This window comes from Felis catus, chromosome F2 (genome assembly GCF_018350175.1).
Source record: "Felis catus isolate Fca126 chromosome F2, F.catus_Fca126_mat1.0, whole genome shotgun sequence".
NCBI classification, from domain to species: domain Eukaryota; kingdom Metazoa; phylum Chordata; class Mammalia; order Carnivora; family Felidae; genus Felis; species Felis catus.
In genome coordinates this window covers 78,475,291-78,493,962 of record NC_058385.1, presented here as the reverse complement: position 1 = coordinate 78,493,962, position 18,672 = coordinate 78,475,291, and the positions used below count along the sequence as shown (strand labels likewise).

Here is an 18,672-nt window from a genome sequence, read left to right as displayed (position 1 = left end):
CAGTTGTCTGCTACGGACAGGGCAGGGACTTTCTTCTCTGGCTTAGTCTCCCTCACCCAGATGAGTGAGGTTACTTGTTATTGTGCCCCTCTGGGGATCCCACAATGGTAGTAAACTGCCTCTGTGTGATGAGCCATTGCTCCTCAAGTAAATATAGAGCTGGGAGTTGGGAGCCTCTGGTCACAACTTGTTTGTCAACTGATCAATACCTAACCTTGTTTTAGGTGTGTTTCTGTTTAAGGCAGTGTTTGCTATTTGTTTATTATCTGTCTGTCTACTATCTATCTATCTATCTATCTATCTATCTATCTATCTATCTATCATCTAACTGTCCATCCATCTGTCATTTGTCTATTATCTGTCAATCAACCTATCTGTCTATCCATCCATCCATCATCTACCTATCCATCCATCATCTGTCATCTATCTATCATCTATCTATCCATCCATCTATCATCTATCTATCCATCCATCCATCCATCCATCCATCCATCCATCATCTATCTACCCATCTATCATCTATCTATCTATCTATCATCTATCTATCTATCATCTATCTATCTATCTATCTATCTATCTATCTATCTATCTATCTATCTATTTACTTTTGATTCACTAACCTTGAACTCATGGCCAATAGCACTGTGACTAAGGCCTGAACGAAGTTCATCTAATACACTGTTGTCTCTGCAAGGCACATCACAGCCTTCTTGCAGTTAGGGACATTGGATGGCACTACAGTGTGTTAGACGAGCTTCATTCAGGCCTGAGTTACACTGCTAGGGGTCATTTTAAATAGCAGAGTCACCCACAAAAAGCACAAAAATACAAAATAAAAAGTGGCACCAAGTAGATTGTAAACAAAATTTGTTTACACCATGAGAACTGAAAAAAGAAGGTAGTATTGCCTTAGCTCGATCTCAGGTGGAAACATGCGCGTGAGGTGAGTCAGACCTTTCTCCCCAGGAGCATGTCTGGGTGACCACAGAGGCCGTGAGTATTGAGTGCGAAGTTACAGATGAACTTTAACAAGTGGCAGATCCACAGATACAGAATCCATAAGTAATGATGGCCAACGGCATGTGATTTGCAAATATTTTCTCTCACATGTAGCTTGTCATAATATAACCCTCTCAATAGCACATTTTGCGGAACAAAAGTTTTTAACTTTGATGAAGTTGAGTTTATCAATTTGTGTGTGTGTGTGTGTGTGTGTGTGTGTGTGTGTGTGTGTGTGTGTGTGTGAGAATCATGCTTTTGGGATCAAGTTTAAGAACTCTTATCCCTAGATTTTATTTTTTAATTTATTAAACATTTTTTAATGTTTATTTATTTTTTGAGACAGAGTGAGACAGCACACGAACAGGGGAGGGGCAGAGAGAGAGGGAGACACAGAATCAGAAGCAGGCTTGAGGCTCTGAGCTGTCAGCACAGAGCCTGACGCAGGGCTCTAACTCATGAACCGTGAGATCATGACCTGAGCCGAAGTCTGACGCTTAACCCACTGACCCACCCAGGTGCCCTTGTCCCTAGATTTTAAAGTTTTCTTTTATTTTCTTTCCTTAAGGTTTAATAGTTTTACATTTTTTCCTATAAGTGTATGATCCACTTTGAATTAATAAATTTTTGCGTAAGGTGTGAAATTTAAGTGGAGCTTTTTGTTTGGTTTTGGTTTGGTTTCTGCCTACGGATGTCCAGTTGCTTCAGGACCATTGACTGAGAAGGTCACCTTTTCTCCATTGAATTGCTTTTGAAACTTTGTCAGAAATCCTTTGAGCAAATTTGTGCCCTTGTTACTGCAGAGGGAGGAGGGTAGAAACTCAGGCCCCCCCCATGGTCTGTACTTAAACCAGGGTTGTTGAGGTTCTCCTTACCATCCATTAGTAGTGAAAATCTGGCCCCCTTCTCAAAGACCTTCTCTTGCTGGGCGAGGAAGGTGCCTTGTTAAAGCTTTGGTAGGAGTGGACCTCGAGGCTCCCACTGGCCTTTGCCGGGATGGACGGAGGTGAGACCACAGTTTCTGTGTGTAGTGTGGCTGGAGTACAACTGCTATTGGCTAAAAGTTTTCTGTCGTGCTCGGCTGCCCCCTTTCTGGTTTTTTGTCTAGAGGAAGCAGGCATTTTTGTTGGGGATTTTCTTTTTCTTTCTTTGTTTTTTTTTTTTTTTTTTTTTTTTTTGTCTGCAGCCATTAGAATCTCTGGATAGCTGGCTTCTCTCTGGGACATGTGAGGCAAAAAGAAAATGTGGAGAACTCACCACCCTGTCTCTCTTTGGTACTTGAGGTCCTTAGACTGTTTGATTCCTTCTTCTGCAAAAATCTTGTGTTCACCTATATTGTCTAGAGGTTTTAGTCGTATGTGGTGGGAAAGTTATATCCACTCCATCTTTCCTGGAAGCAGATGTCATGGCAGATATTTTTTTTTTTAAGTCATCCTTTTACAGACGCAGAAACAAGTTCAGAGAAGCTGTGTGGTATCTTCTAAGTCACACAGCTCACAAGTGAGGTCACCCAAACTCCAGCTGTGACTCTGTCCCAGTGCTCTGTGTGAGCCATCAGAGATGGATGTGTTCATGGTCCATTTTACCTCTGTTCCACTTGGTTTTATGCACATTCTGTTTCACAATGAGCTTGAAATTGGTGGAAGGGGAGAACAATTATGACGCCAGAAATGTTCCTAAGAGCTTGCGAGCAAAAGGGCCATTAATTGCAAGGCACGGAATTGCAAAAGATGCTTCTGCACCTGTGGAGGCAGCGGACAGACCAGAGGCTCTGCTGATGGCGTGGGAACCCGCACGGTGTCCTGAAATGATGGGATTTGGAAATGGGAGTGACATGTTAAAAATAAGGGCACAGAAATGCACTGGGAACAGCGTTTGGCTGTACCCCCAGGATCGACAGCTCAGCTGTTGTGTTTCTAAAGGAAGTATTTGTCTGTGTTGCAACAGGATAGCAACTCAGTTTGTGTATGGATTCTGCCCCACGCATTAAAGCTTCCATTTCCCCTTAGAATGGACTTTTCTGACTAAAGAAAAACCATGCCCCTTAATGTACCTGTGCCCTATGACCAACCCACCTATTCCTTTCCCTGTCCCTTCTGCCACCAACCTTGCATGTGTCTCGTACGATCTCCTGTCAACTCAACTTCCTGTTTCCATCTTGGCCCCGTCCCATCCCTCTCCCACTGTGGCGACAGAATGAATCCCTCTTTGGTGCCAAATGATCATACGTGCTGCCTAGAAACTTCCACGGTTCTCTGTGGCATTTAGGACTGGTTACTTTTGGAAGAAGCCAACAGTAAGGGGACTGATCTTCATCAGCCTGTCCTCTGTTCCTTCCATAGGTATTACCAGATCCGAGTGACCTTGAAGGTGTCCTCAAGGATCCCCCACAGACTGAGCGCCTCCGTCGTCGGGCAGACAGGTGAGCAGCGGGATGGGAGTGGGGTGCTTATTCTCCACCAGTAAACTGTCATTTCTCACTACATGCCAGGGCGTGGCAGGGTGCAACGTACATGGTAGCATCAGTAAGTCATGTTGCGTGTCTGATGCGTGCATTTTGGAAACGGAGACCCACTGTTGGCGTGGCCATGTGTGCATGATGTTGCCAGGGGAGCCCGGCTGAAGGAGAACACCCTCTCCCAGGGATAACCTGGCTGTGAGGGGTTGGCCAGGGTCAAGTCAGGGAGAAAAAGGACAGCAGCCGGCCTCCAGCAAGTGGGTAGGAAGAATCCTGTTGTCAATCCTGAGAATCAGACCGAGTAAGCTGGCAGGTTAATGGTTCTTCTCAGACACAAGGCAGGAGTCAAGATCAACACTCCAGCTTTGGGAGAGGGAGTGCCAAGGACAGCCCAGTTTCTAGCTTTGAGAAGGGTGGGTATTAGGGGGCATCCGGGGCTCCCTGCTGGTGCTCAGTGCGATAGGGTATTGAGTCCAAAATATGGAGCTTCTTACACAAGAAATGAGCATCAGCGCCAAGATGAAATACGTTAGTCAATTTGGGAGGATGCGTGGATCAATCATATTTCTAGAAGGAGAAAGATGTTGGCGTGGAGTAGAGAGAAAGTAAGGAGATAAGAAGACGGAATTATGGAAAGTTGGCTGAACTTTAAAGATACAAATAAAGGTAGTAAAGATTATTGCGGACATTGGATCTGGTAGAGTCAAAAGCTCTGGTCATTGGTATCCTTCAAAAAATTCCTTTTGGAATTTCCCTGGTAATTGGGCCTCTTCATTATTGGCAATGATACTCTGGTGAATAGAATTGCATTCAGCTCGGGTGCCTGGGTGGCTCAGTCGGTTGAGGGTCTGACTTTGGCTCAGGTCACGATCTCGTGGTTTGTGAGTTCGAGCCCCGTGTCGGGCTCTGTGCTGACAGCTCAGAGACTGGAGCCTGCTTCGGATTCTGTGTCTCCCTCTCTCTCTGCCCCTCCCCTGCTTGTTCTTCCTCTCTCTCTCTAAAAAAAAAAAAAATCGAATGCAGTTAAATACCCACAGATTGGCGTGTACTGGGAGTGTAGACCAGCCAGCAGGGTCGGCTTAGCTCCACCCTGGGGGAGGCGGGGGAGGGGCAGGGCAGAGCAGGCTGCTCCAGCCACCCAAGAGGACATCACAGATTGCAGCTGGTTTATGGGCGGAGCCTGTGGGCTCTAAAAGGAAAGATACCGGAGACCCCCTGCTCCTCTTCCGGCCCTGGGCAGAGTCCAGCATTAAGTAATAAGTCACCGCATTGCCACGGCGTTCCGTGTCTTCCACTCTGCTCCTCTCTCTGGCGAAGAAATCAGGCAGCTGAGACCAAGTCTCCTGTGCCCCGTGTGCATTCAGGAAGCCTGTGGTGCCCCGCTTGGCGAGCGCCGTCTCCATCCCAAGTTCTGCCAGATGAAGGTCGCTGGAATTGGCTGAGAGAGTAGGAACCTGACGTTGCATGAACTTGTGTGTAACCCCAGGAGTTGGCAACTTGGACTTTATTTCCTTAGCTGAATAACGAGGATAGGGGTACCTGAGTGGCTTAGTTGGTTAAGCATCCGACTCTTGGTCTTGGGTTCAGATCATGGTTCATGGGTTCGAGCCCCACGTCAGGCTCTGCACTGACAGTGCGAGTCTGCTGAGATTCATTCTCTCTCTCTCTCTCTGTGTCTCTCTGTCTCTCTCTCCCTCCCTCCCCTTCCCCATGTTCTCTCTCTCTCTCTGTCTCTCTCCCCTTCTCCATGTTCTCCCTCTGTCTCTCTCTCCCCCTTCCCCATGTTCTCTCTCTCTCTTCCCATCAAAATAAATAAATAAACAATTAAAAGAAAAGGACGAGGATAAAAATCCATCCTCTGAAGCGTTCTTGTCTTAGAGACGATAAAGGAGGACTTTTCACATCCCCAGAGATTATAAATGTCAATTGCCAGTATAGGAACTGGCACAAAGGAAGTGCCCAGTCAGTCTGATCTGTGAGTGGCTACACGATCTGGGGCACGAGGCCAGGTCTGTTCTCAGGACGAGGCTGGGACACAGAAATCTGGTGGGGCTGGCACCCCAGCCCCCCTGCCGACAGCCATCCCCAGGTAGCCGACGAGGACGCCGTTCCTCCCCTGTGACTCTAGAGCCTGAGCTCAACTCCTTGTCACCAGTGGAGCCTTCTCTTGGGGCTGGCAGTCCCCACCAGCAGGCGGCTTGGAGAGAGGAGGACTTGAACCACAGAAACAGAAAAGAGAAAAGTGAAATGCAGTTTGGGGGAGGAAAAAAAGGTTGCTTTTTCTTCTTTGGTTCTTTGGTCTTGTTGGACGCGGGGATAATTAGGGTACGCTTGCTGTGCCCTTGGGTTTTACAGGAGCATAATATTTAGATCGGACTGCTAACAGAGAGGCCAGCGACAGTCACAACAAGGATTCCTGCATGAGGAAGAGACAGCATGTGTGGTTGCTTACTCAAGGTGAATTTCCGATTGTATCATGTTTAGTTAGATATGGCAGCGGCACCAAGAACACCAAAACTTCGCCGTTTAGGATGATGATTTATTCTTGATGTTTTCAGTCGGCTGGGTTCAGCCAGGTCACACATGTGCTGCCCTGAGCTGAGATTTCTGCAGAGAGGTTGGATGGTTGACGTCTTCATTCACATGTCTGATCCCTTGGTTGGGATGCTCGACTGCCCAAGGCAACAGCTGAGGTCCCGTCTCCAGCTGAGTGGTCTATCTTCTTATACGGTAGCTCAGTTCAGAGAGAGAGAGAGAGAGAGAGAACAGAGAGAGAGAGAGAGAGAGAGGAGATTCTAGGTCTCTAAAGGGCTGGGCTGGTAACTGCCAAGGGGTCCCTTCCCCAAAGTGCAAGACCAGCCCGCCTTCAAGGGGAGGAGGAGTATACTCCACCCCAGGAAGGGCGCCCTCTGCAGGTACAACAATGAAGGAAGTTTTAACAGTGCTGTTTGCATACAATTATCCAGACCTAATTTCCATCACCTGCACGTAGTTCTAAGGAAGCAAAAAGAAAGAAAAATGTATGTTTAGACAATGAAGTAGGATATACTGAAAAAAGAATCAGAAGGAGTCAGAACACATGGGACCTAATGATGTCTTTATTTTTACATTAGTGGAGTGGTCTTGCGGGGACAAATGATTTAATTTGGCTTTTCTGTTCCATTTATCTCTAAAACAGAAATCGAAAAAGCATGCCATGTCCAGAGAAGCAGAGCTGAGTAGTGGTGAGAGCCATAGGCTCTGAGTTTTGCAGGTTCAAATCCTACGTCCGACACCTGCCAACTGTGTGGGTTTAGAAAAGTTGTTTAGCCAGTTTGAATTTCGGGTTCCTCACCTATAAAGTGGGGCTGGGAAGAGGTACCTACCTCTTGGGTTTGTGTTGAGGATCGAATGAATTTTGCAAAGAAATGTCTGAGAGTGGTGCCTGGAGTGCACAGCGAGCACACGGCACCTGTTAGCTGGAGTAAGTGTCCCTGCAGTGCGGACAGTGGTCCTTTCTGAGCAGCACTGTGGCCCATGCTGGTCCCTGGGACACGTTGCTGGGGATGGGCATCTGCCTTGCTGCTGTGGGGGAGCTCAGAGTCCCCTGAGGGAGGCAGAGAAGTGTCTCCCGAGTCCAGCAGAGATGGACCTTGAGATGGGGTCCCAGGTGAGGTCTTGAATTGGAGCGGAAGCTGGCCCCGCAGACGAGGGTGGAGAAGGATGATCTGGGCGCATGCAGCAAAATGACTGGGGCCTGAGCGGTGCAAGGCGTGCACAGGACACTTGTGGGGTGGCGGGGGGGGGGGCCAAGGGGAGGAGAGAAAGTACTGCAGGCGGGGCTGGGGGCCACGTCGTGCCCGACCGAGTCCCCCAACTTCTTTTCATCAGGTTGGCCCCAGGAGATGCGGGCACTCAGAAGACTTATAAACCCAGGCTGTTCAAACGCAAGAGGTTGTCTCGTAGATTAAGGGGCAGAATTTTACATTTTTGTTCTCTTTTTAAACATACCCGTTCTCTGGCAGCCACAGTCTGCGGAAACGGTTTCGCAGATGATTTAGATACTGCTTCTCTGGATGTGAAACAGTTTCTCATTGAGTTTTCCAAGCTCGACATTTATGGTTAGAGTCTGTGAATAAGAAAAAATAATATTTCCCCACGTGAAATGCAGCCATTGCCTGTGCACTGTCCTGTTTCCTTCTTTCAATATGTGCTTAACAGGTGACTTGGGGAAGGTTTCTCTGGGAAACCGATGGTTTCTTCTCTTGGACTACGCTGCGAGGGGCTCTGAGCTCCCGCCAGCCAGGAGCAACTGTCCCCCTGGGCATTCTAGAAAGATCCCAGCATTACAGAACAGACGCACGTGCCATCACCTGTGATGGATGGCAGGTCTGCCCCTGGAACTGAGGGCAGGGCACAGAGGGGGCCACTTCTCTGTGGATGTGGGTGCAGTGGGGGTGGGGGGCGGTGTTTGGCCCTGGTGAGTCTGAGGTCCACGGCATCTTGGTCATTACTGAAAACAGAGAAGTATCCATCATAGGTGGTCGTGTGATGATTTACTGAGGCCAGGAAGTCTCTCCGCTGTTCCTGAACTTTCCAGAAGCCTCCTACAAGCCAAAGCACTGCGACCTGAGAGAGAGACCGAGGTGAATTTTTACCACGTAACATGTGAGGCTTGAGGTGTAACGGAGAGAAGCCAGAAGTGAGACATTTTCAAGTGCGGTTTTGGGGCGCCCGGGTGGCTCAGTCGGTGAAGCGTCCGACTTTGGCTCAGGCCATGATCTCGCTGCTTGTGAGTTCAGGCCCCGTGTCGGGCTCTGTGCTGACAGCTCGGAGCCTGGAACCTGCTTTGGATTCTGTGTCTCCCTTTCTCTCCCTCCCCCGCTCATGCTCTGTCTCTCTCTCTCAAAAATGAATAAACTTAAAAAAAATTTTTTTTAATGCGGTTTGGCTCGATTCAAAGCCTCGCTTACCTTTTTTGTGTCTCATAGAATTGTTTCCTCTCTTCTCCTGGGGTCAGGGCTGTGGGTAAGTGGCAGGTTCGTACCTGTGAATAAATGTTAAGTATACTGAATTGTGACCCTTTCCTTTCACCAGAGCGGTGCTATTGAATAGATTTTGCGGTCTCTTCCTTCCCAGAGGTGTTAACAAATTTTCCCCTTGGGGGGATGGCCGCTGAGGTCAGTCTGTGGGTCCGGGAACTTCAGATCTTTGAGGCTGTGTGGGGTGATTAGGCACAAACAGGCATCTGCTACTCATGGCTCATGAAGGCCAGAGAAAACTAGCTCGGTGAATTGTGGAAACGTGTAAAAATTACCATGATTAGTTTTAGTAATGTTTTGAGAGGTGATTTCCATTTCCATTAAGTGGAAGCAGTTAAGAGTTTCATCGTGTAGGGGGCGGGGTGACATTTATTCTTTAAGGGAATCCATCTCATTTCTTTTCAGCGTCCATTAAAGTGCACCTAAATATCAAATACGCCTGTTTTCATGGCGAACACTAAGCAGGTAAAACACTCGAACTCCGGGGCTCTGAGTACCCACCTGGGGCCGTCAGGAAGGGTGTCTCTGGATAAACCGAGACGTTAATGGAATTTCTCCCACCTGCTCAGTTTCTGGGCAGCAGTCAGCTCAGAAACACTGAAGCCCGGGTCCCTCATGGTCGACCCTGTGGGCAGGCCAGGAGTCTGCTTTGCCGGCTGGCCCCGTGACCCGGCTGCCACTGGGGCCGAGCCACTCGTCCCTCGCCCTTTGAGCTCGCCGTGGCCTCCTTCAGCCTGCTTGACCCGCAAGTCCCTCCCGGGAAGCTCTCTCCAATCTGCTACACCACCCTTCTTGCATCTCTGCTTCTGCCCTTGCTGTTCCTTCCACTTTGCACGCCTGTCCCTCCCTCCCGCCCCTTCGGATCCACGAGATTGGCAGAAAGAGCCGATGCCGGTTCTCTGAGGGCGACGTCCCGCCCCGGGAAAGTGGCCAGTTCCCCGTCGGAGCATCTCACAGCTACGTGCTCACAGCATGCACCCTCCCCATTTCCGCGCTTCTCCCGCACCGCGCAGCGTGCTCTCATTCACGGGCACCTGGGAGCTGGCTTTGGAGGATCACCCCAGGCTGCTGGGAACAAGCACTTTGTTCAAGATTTGAACTCGCCTGAGGCTTTGAGTCCCATCGTCCCCCGTTACCACCCCCGACCCCTGCCTCGTACCCGTGATTGTTAGTACAGGGATGGGGAAGCCCAGCCTCTTGTCTCCGGATGGGGCAGGCTGAGATGTAACTCATGTTCCAGAGTCCCCTGCGGGATCAGGCTGGTTCCCTGAAATGCACTGTGTGTGCCTCCCCCCTTCCCCTGCCCTGGGTTCCCCAGGCTTCTCCCACTGGAGCACATCCATAAGAGGTCACCAGCACACAAGCCCTCATCTCTGGGCCCGCTGCTTTATCATCCGCCTCCAGAAACCACTGGAAGCTGTATAGCAGTTAGTTGCGTTATGGGAAGTAGAGTGTGAAGTTAGCCAGACCCGAGTTCACCCGGGTTCCTCGTGACCCTGTGCCCGGAGCCTCTGTTTAGCTCCCTCTGTAAATGGGACAACAGTGGTAGAGACAGTAGGGCTGTTTTGGGGATCAGGTAAGGTAACGTGTGTGGGTACGTTGGGAGCCCCCATAAGCACACGCACAAGGTCATGGCCTCCTTGCTTCAGCGCCCGCCACGTTTGGCAGGAACAGTCTCCAAAGCCACCCCACGTTTAGTGTAGCTTCTGTGGAGGTTCTCCGCATCAAACCCCAGTTTCTGAAAGTCGGCTGTGTGTGAGGTGCAGTTGAAGCAGGGGCGCCTGGGGGACTCAGTCAGTAGGCGTCTGACTCTTGGTTTCCGCCTAGGTCATGATCTCACGGTTTGTGAGTTGGAGCCCTGCATTGGGCTCTGCGCTGTGAGCGCAAACCTACCCGGGATCCTCTCTTTCCCTCTGTCACTGCTTGTGTTCTCTCTCTTTCTCTCTCAAAATAAATAAATAAACTTAAAAAAATTATTGAAGCAGAGCTTGATGGCAGACCCTGCTGTCTCAGAGCTCAGACACGGTGGTGGGGACCCAAGAGGCCTAGTGACAAAGGCAAGGAGAGTGACGAGGGCCCAGGAGGAGGAAGGCCAGGTGCTCAGGGCTCGGGCAGCATCCCTGGGAGGGCCTGAGTGCTGTTTCCCCGGGTCTGACTCTGCCAGGCACACCTGACCTCCAGGTGTCCTGACTTCTGGCCTGGGGGCGTCAGGGCAAATCTCTGTCCAGAGACCAAGGAGAGCCCCCCAGCAGGTCAGCCCAGCTGGCATGGGCACATCTGACCTCAGCCTACCTGGAGCGGGCACACCTGGGGTGGGCACATTGGCGGGGGCACACCTGGCCTCAGCCTACTTGGCTTGGGCACACCTAGAGTGGACACCCTGGCCTGCTATTCCCCCCACACTGGCAAGGTTGCTCCCAGGCAGTGGCACTGCCAGCCTGCACCTGTGTGGGGGCAGCTGGCACCTGGCGAGCGTGATTGAGGCACGGGCACCTGAGAGAAAGGTGAGGGTAGGCCAAGGACCCCTGCTGCATCTGGCAGAGACGATGCGATGCACGCTTCAGAGTGGCCTTCCTTACGGGTGGGGGAGAGAGCAGGGTCTGTCTGTGGAGTGCAGCCGGCTGGGTCCCGCTCCTGCTGGGTGACCTGGGACTTGCTGCTACCCTCCCCGGGCCTCATTGTCCTCCTCCCTTCTTCATGGCATCCTGAGAATTGAAAATGTTAATATTATGAAAGCACTTGGAAGGGAGATTGACATCCTAGGCCCTCAATAAACTTAGGCTATTTTTAGTTTTATGGAAGGAGCCAGAATCCGCAGACATGCATGAAATTTGCATGGGCTGAACCGGTAACCCTGGTGGGTTTTGTTTATTCTGTAAATGTTTCTTGAGTGCCTCCTGTGTGGCCCGAGCTGTTTCCAGAGCTCTCTGAAGTCCTGGATGCCCCCGTGGATGTTGACCTCCTGGTGAACTTTCCATTACTGGAGGTTCCTAGCAGGGGTTTCCTGAGAGACCCTGGCAATGAAAAGGACATCCTAAGGTAGCCTACCTTGCTCAGAGTCCTCCTAGTCTTTTTAAAATGAGGTCGCTTTTTGACGGTTTGTGTGTTTGTTTGTTTGCTTTGATACTTAGGGATATGAGTAAACCCTCCATGTGGAAGATGAGACTTAAAGCCCCGGAGCCATGTTGTCATATTCAGTTCTTGCTCTGGGAGCCTGCCAAGCGCCTGGAACATAGTTGGCGTTCCCTGTATGTTTGTCCAGCGGTGAATGGAAGACCAGGGAACACAACTTGGACCAAAGAGAGAAAGAAAAGAGGCTGAGGGGCGCCCGGGTGATTCAGTCGGTCGAGCGTCCAACTCTTGATTTTGGCTCAGGTCATGATGCCAGGGGCGTGGGATTGAGCCCCAAGTTAGGCTCCATGCTGAGGGTGGAGCCTGCTTGAGATTCTCTCTCTCCCCCTCTCTTTCTCCCTCTGCCACTCTCCTACACTCATGCTCTCTCTCTGTTCTCTCTCAAGTGAAAGAAGGAAAGGAAGGGAGGGAGGGAGGGAGGGAGAAAGAAAGAAAGAAGAAAAGAGGCAGAATTTCATGCAATTAAACAAACATAGTGAGCTCTTGAGGGCTCAGCGACCCAGGGAGGAAGCATCTCAATGAGAAAGCATGCTGTTTCTGGGGCTTTCAATTAATAGTCATTAAAATGTTGTTCAAAAAAACAATTATTTAAAAAAAAACAACAAAGAGTCAAGACAGCCTCTTTCTGATTTGGCCAAGTGGGCTCTGAAAGTCTAAGAATGAAATAGATGCATGGAGTTGGGAGTATCAGGGGGAAAGAGGTCTGCCAGGGGAGGGGCCCCCTCAGGCCTCCACGTGCAGGGGTGTCAGAGGATCCCCTCCCTGTAGGGTCCCCTGTAGTGTCTAGATCCGCACTCCCACCCCTCCTAAGTCAGCTCTAGAAGTGAGATGAGAGGGTAAGCAGAGAAAATACTGAAGAGGAAACTCATGTGGGGACGCACAATGAACTTGCTGCTGAGAACCTGGAAATTATGTAATTGTCGCTAGTAAGTTGGTACTAATGGCAGATAATTGGATGGTTGCCTCTTCTCGGCTCAGTGGCTTAGTTACGTGAAGAAATTCTCGAGTCTTATTGCCATAACATAAAGGACGGGTCCCTGAGAGTAGATGGGGCAGAGGGTCCTCATTCTTTTTTTTTTTTTTTTTTAATTTTTTTTTTCAACGTTCATTTATTTTTGGGACAGAGAGAGACAGAGCATGAACGGGGGAGGGGCAGAGAGAGAGGGAGACACAGAATCAGAAACAGGCTCCAGGCCCTAAGCCATCAGCCCAGACCCCGACGCGGGGCTCGAACTCACGGACTGCGAGATCGTGACCTGGCTGAAGTCGGACGCTTAACCGACTGCGCCACCCAGGCGCCCCGAGGGTCCTCATTCTTGACCTGCTCACAGACGCATTTTCATCTGGTGCCGATGGAAAGAGTGTCACCACGAAAAGAACTATTTGTTTCCGAGCTAGAGGAGGTGGTTGAGTGCACGGAATAATGACTGCTATAAAGGGCAGAAAGCCTGTCTCTGTGTGTCCAGTGCTGCTGGGTATGTGCCCTGGCTAGGCCAGGGGCTCTCTCTCAACCGCGAGGAGTGATAAGGTCTGTTTTGTCCAGGATTTTCCACATTTAAAATGAGGGAGTCTGCACCCCCACTGCGTGTGGGGATCAGGGATGGGGAGAGGGAGGAGGAACATTCTCAAGGGCAAAATTCCTGCTGATGGAGATCCTCCCCCCGCCCCCCTGCCCCCCTGCCCTCCTACCACACTGAGTCCCTAGAACTCATTCAGGACCTCCATCCGGCCCCAGGCACTCCTACTTTTGATGACCCCACTCCACTTTCTAGGAGCTGTATTAAAATGTAGCAATTTCCCACATCCAATGCACATTTTTTTTTTCTGTAAAATTTTTAAAATTAATTAGCTCCAGGGGCGCCTGAGTGGCTCAGTCGGTCAAGCGTCTGACTTCAGCTCAGGTCGTGATCTTCTGGTTCACGGGTTCGAGCCCTGCATCGGGCTCTGTGCTGACAGCTCACAGCCTGGAGCCTGCTTCGTGGATTCTGTCTCCCTGTCTCTCCTTCCCTCCCCTGCTCATATTCTGTCTCTGTCTCTCTGTCTCAAAAATAAATAAAACACTAAAAAAAATTTTTTTTAATTAATTAACTCCAAATGACTCTTTATTCGTGAACAGTTGTGATTTTTCTGCATGCTTGGAAAATGTTGCAAGTGAGGCAATCTACCTATAAGATCTTTGCAAACGCAGTGTAATATTTGTAAAGACTACATGTGACCAGTATATTATTTCGAGGAGATTTAATGAAGCATTTACTAATTTGACCTTGCAGGGTTATGTTTGTCTTGAATCTCATCATTTTGTTTTCAGCTCAACCATTTAGGCCCCCGGGCAGCCTATACTGCAGGCATTCTGACTGTGGTGGCCAAGGGACAGAACAGTGCCTGCTGATGGCCAGTGTCCTACATATTGGGGCCCAGTCCAGAATCGCTGGACAAGTTGAGTCAGTGGCCGTTTCAATAATAAAAAAGTGAATTTTATATTTCTGCATTTATTTTAAGAACTAAGTTTCATCATAGGCAATGGGACAAATTGGGCATTGGGCCAGGGACAGAATAGTCCGGGTTCCAGAGGCTTTGAAGGCAGAGAAAGCTGGACTGTCAACGTGGCTTAGTCTCTTACAGGCTCTGTGCCTTTGGGAAAGTCACTTGATCTTCCTGAATTTCAGGTCTTTTATCTGTACGATAAGGATCATAATTTGTATCTCACAGCATGCTTGAGGGCTTAAATCGGCATTTCCCACGGTGTGGTGTTAACACCAATATTGGTTAATAATTATATGGGATTGTGAGTGATGCAGACATGACATATAGGGGCTTAAGCCAGACAAAAGATGATTTTTCACTCACATTAAACTCCAGATGTGAGCAGACCACATTGGTATGGTGTCCCTGTGGCCTTCAGACCCCAAGTCCCAGCCGTCTTTCTGCTCCTTTGTCCTGAAGTACAGCTTCCACTTTCAAGACCCCCTTTGGGTCCAGGCTGACTTTTGAAGCTTTGGCCATGGCCTGGATGGAGCCACAGGCTGGATGGAGAGTAAAGTAGAGCGAGGGGGAACAGTGCCTTCTTTTTTGGGGGGGGTGGGGAGCAGTGGCAGGCGGGTGATGCTCCTACATCTCACTTGCTGGGATTTATTTATCTGGATGCACCTGAGAAACAGAGACACCGAGAAGAGCAGCCTGTGAAGGGGGTACAATTCTAGGTTTGTCTCCGGGAAAGAGCCCGTGATTTGATGGTGGCCACTAGCAGCCTTTGTTCTGCGGTGGCTGGGAATAATGAAGATGCATTTAGGGACCTATGAAATACTGCTCCGGAATAGCCATCCCAATGGAAAACTGTCTTCATTTTCAACCTTCTTTCAAGGCTTGTGTTTAATTCAAGAAAGAAATGTATTTCAGGATAATAAATTTATATAATTAACCTTTGCTAATCTCCTTTTTTTTTTTTTTTTTTTTTTTTTTTTTAGCAAGGAGAACAGGGACGGGATCACCTCCATTATCTGTCAAGAGTATCTGGCTAGACTTTAATAACACTCATTTGTTTTCCCAAACAAGCGAAGTCACACTGCAAAATCAATGTATGCCTTTATTTGGGGTCTCAGGGACTGCAATCCGGGAGACACAGAGACCCCGAAATGGGGTGTGCTCCAAGCTGGAGGCAAGAGATAGGGTTACAAAGGCAAAAGGACTTCCATAAGGCATTGGAAAGAATTATCATAGGCGCTGACAACATTTAGACGGAGCGTCTGATCCCTGATTGGCTATTTAGTTACCAGTGTTTCATTGTCTCTGTTTCAGTCCCAAGTGTGAGGATGTTTTCCAGGATGGAGCTAGGCTGTGGTTGTCCAAAATCCGAAGTCCATTTTCCACACGGTGTGGACATGTCTGGGTTCCACCCCCCTGGGGCCCCCCACTCCCCACTGTAAACAGACTCCTGAGTCACCCTTATTCTTCTTTGAATCTTTCATACTTTCGACCAATATCTCCTACGTATGGAAAGCAACACTGGTTTAGTTTTCATAAGAGAATGATGCCAATTCCCCTTTAAATTGAATTTTGAAGCAGAACAAATTATTGCAAACAAATATTAAGCAGTGCCAGTAGAGATAGTCAGGAGATACAGTAAAAATCATCCAAGTTTTATGTAAATAACTGAAGTTGGGTAAAAGGTTACATAAAATCCATTAGTAGACATAAAGCTCTCAGCTCAGTGTCTGAGCAGTTATATTGTACTGCTAGCCATTTTTATTTCCTAAAATAGCGAGACTCAAAAGCCCTCTCGGTTTTATAGAGTGCCTTTGATTCATTGCCCTATTTGTGTGTGCCCAGTAAAAAAATTAGGAAAATATTACTTGGGACAATGATACAGAACAAAATTCGCCCATAGAGGCCAACAATTTGAACAAGATACATTTTAAACCAGAGCAGGGTTGTCCTGGAGAGTGGGGTTACCAGGTCAGGCTTTCCCACAAATTGGCTTTCAGTCCATCCGTCCAATGTCCCTTCTTTCCAATGACAGCCAGAGATAAGAGGACGGATTTATGTTAAAAATTTTCTCAGGCAGGAAAATTAACAGAAAATGCCCCTGTTACTTTTTTCCATATCTGTGTTGTATTTGGACAGTTGCAGAAAAGGCATTTCTCATTTTGTCTTGTTAGCTCATTGGGACTGTCTCCAGGAGAGGCTGTGAGGAATGTATTATCTCTGAAGTCTGGCTTTTACTCAGAATGCTCTTGAAGGAAGAGTCTGAGAGTTTTGTTTTATTTTTCTATATTACTTTCTCCCCCCCCCCCACCCTTTTTTAAAATAGCATATTCGCTTTAGGTAGGCAGTAGGTTTTAAAGACTGCTTAGCTTGACCCGGCACATACATATTCTTGGGGAAATGTTGAAATCTACACGCACGGAAACGTCAGCCTAAGAAGTGCTCCTTCCGTCTGTGTGCGACCCACTGATCTGGCGCTCTCGAGTCGGCCGACCTTTATAACCTGCTCGCAGAAGCCAGAGTGCTACTTTGTACTTGCAGATAATTCAGATTATGTTGCTTCCCAGCTCAGAATCCACAGATGATAGTGGTGATGAGGGTGGTGGTGATGGTGGTGAACAGCCGCGGCCACCAATGCTTACGTAACATTTAATCTGCCCCGGGTGCCGTTCCCGCTCTTTGCAAATATTCCTCACGGCAGCTCTGGAGAGTAGGTGCTATTGCCATCCCCATTTTACAGATGAGGATCCTGGAGGACACATCTAGGAAGAGCTGGGGTCAGGATCCCATGCCAGGCAGTCTGGCTCTTAGCCACAACATTGCATCGCCTTTTGTTTACCTTGGAGCAAAACGTGAACTCCTTGGCAGGTGCTGGTTGGCCCCGTGTGATGGGATCCTGGACATCCCCCTCACACTCACCTACTGCCCCCTACCCCCTTCCCCTTCACACTCATCCACTGCCCCCCTACCCCCTTCCCCTTCACACTTATCTACTGCCCCCTACCCCCTTCACCTTTACACTCATCCACCGCCCCCCACCCCCTTCCCCTTCACACTCATCTACTGCCCCCCCACCCCCTTGCCCCTCACACTCATCCACTGCCCCCCTACCCCCTTGCCCCTCACACTCATCTACTGCCCCCCTACCCCCTTGCCCCTCACACTCATCTACTGCCCCCCTACCCCCTTGCCCCTCACACTCATCTACTGCCCCTCCACCCACCCTCCCCTTCACACTCATCTACTGCCCCCCTACCCCCTCCCTCTTACTTTTCCTTGGATGCACCAAGCTTATTCCCAACTCAGATCTCCTGGACTTGTGGATCCCTCCACCTGGAGCCTCCGCGTTCTGCCTCAGTTATTCAGGTGTCTGTTCAATGTCACCTCCTCAGAGGGGCTCCTTGCCTTACTTTTTTAAAAATAGAGTTGCCATTGTCACTCGGTTCCTGACTGTGCTCTGGTTTTCTTCAGACAACTCCAACAGGTGTTACTATATCCTCGTCTATTGCCCGCATCACCTCTAAAATGTAATAATTACGCTTTCAGTGAATCATGACTGAGTGCTCTCTATGTGCTAGGAGATAGAATATTTTAAATGTTTTGTGTATGGGAAGGTACGTAAGTCATTACACCTTCTATAGGTGATAGGTCTCTTTTCGCAGAAGGGGAAATTTGGGCCTCTGGATGCCCATGGACTTCCTCAAGGTCCCCCAGACACTCAGTTGTGGAGCCAGGACTCCAGCCCGGTGAGTCTGGCTCCAGAGTCTGGCAGGTCCTACGTGTCCCCTGCTCCACCCGCAGTGCTGAGAACGGGACCTGTGATAAGCATCCGCTGAAGGGGAGAATAAGTGACGTTGACGAATGGCCCTGCCACCCAGCTGGTCCCACAAGAGCCACCCGCACTTCACCCTGAATCCCTTCCCCGCCCTCTCTCCACACTGAGTCAATTTCCAAGTCCCATCAGTTGGGACGTTCTCCTCCTCAGCTCTCTTGGACCCCTCCATGCCTCCTGACCTGGCTATGGCTCAGCCTCGCCTCATCCTTCCCTGGGCTCAGCCTCCTCGCTGCACCTGTTCCTTGTGTGCCCCCAGTGTTTGTCAGCCATTCACACGAACACCGTCAGTGGAGTGACAAACCAGACCGGCAGGGGCCGCGCAGCCCGTATTCCATGGAAGGGCTTAACAGGGACTGCGTGTGTCATCCCAGTTTTGCTGTTTAAGTATTTAAACTCATATGAAAGGTAAAGTGAATGAAATATTTGTATTATCATCTCAGTGAATGTTGACACACTGAGGACCTACTTAAGAGCTCACCTTCTGCAGCCTGCCTGGGTTCGCATCCTAGCTCCACCTCTTTGAAACAGTGAAACAAGTGCCCGGTGCCTCAGTTTCTCCGTGCAGAATCAATAGCTAGGGCAGAACCTTCCTTGCGAGGTCATGTTGAAGATTCAGTTACGTAATGCGGGTCCCCAAGGGGTAGGATGTCAGCCTCTGTCGTCCTCCTCATCCCCATCATCAACCCAAGCTGGACTTTCTGTTCAGCTGTGCATCACTGTGGGAGAGATGCGGCAGGTGTACAAGT

General features: G+C 49.4%; 1 protein-coding gene across 4 annotated transcripts in view; it reads left to right on the top strand.

The window, feature by feature from the left end:
- FAM135B (family with sequence similarity 135 member B) overlaps positions 1 to 18,672 on the top strand; it is a 281,950-nt gene that overhangs the window by 140,907 nt on the left and 122,371 nt on the right. For all 4 annotated transcript variants that reach the window (XM_045049512.1, XM_045049511.1, XM_045049509.1 and 1 more), the window contains exon 3: positions 3,342 to 3,421. In XM_045049512.1, coding sequence (XP_044905447.1) covers positions 3,342 to 3,421 — 80 coding nt within the window. The remainder of the gene's footprint in view (positions 1 to 3,341; positions 3,422 to 18,672) is intronic.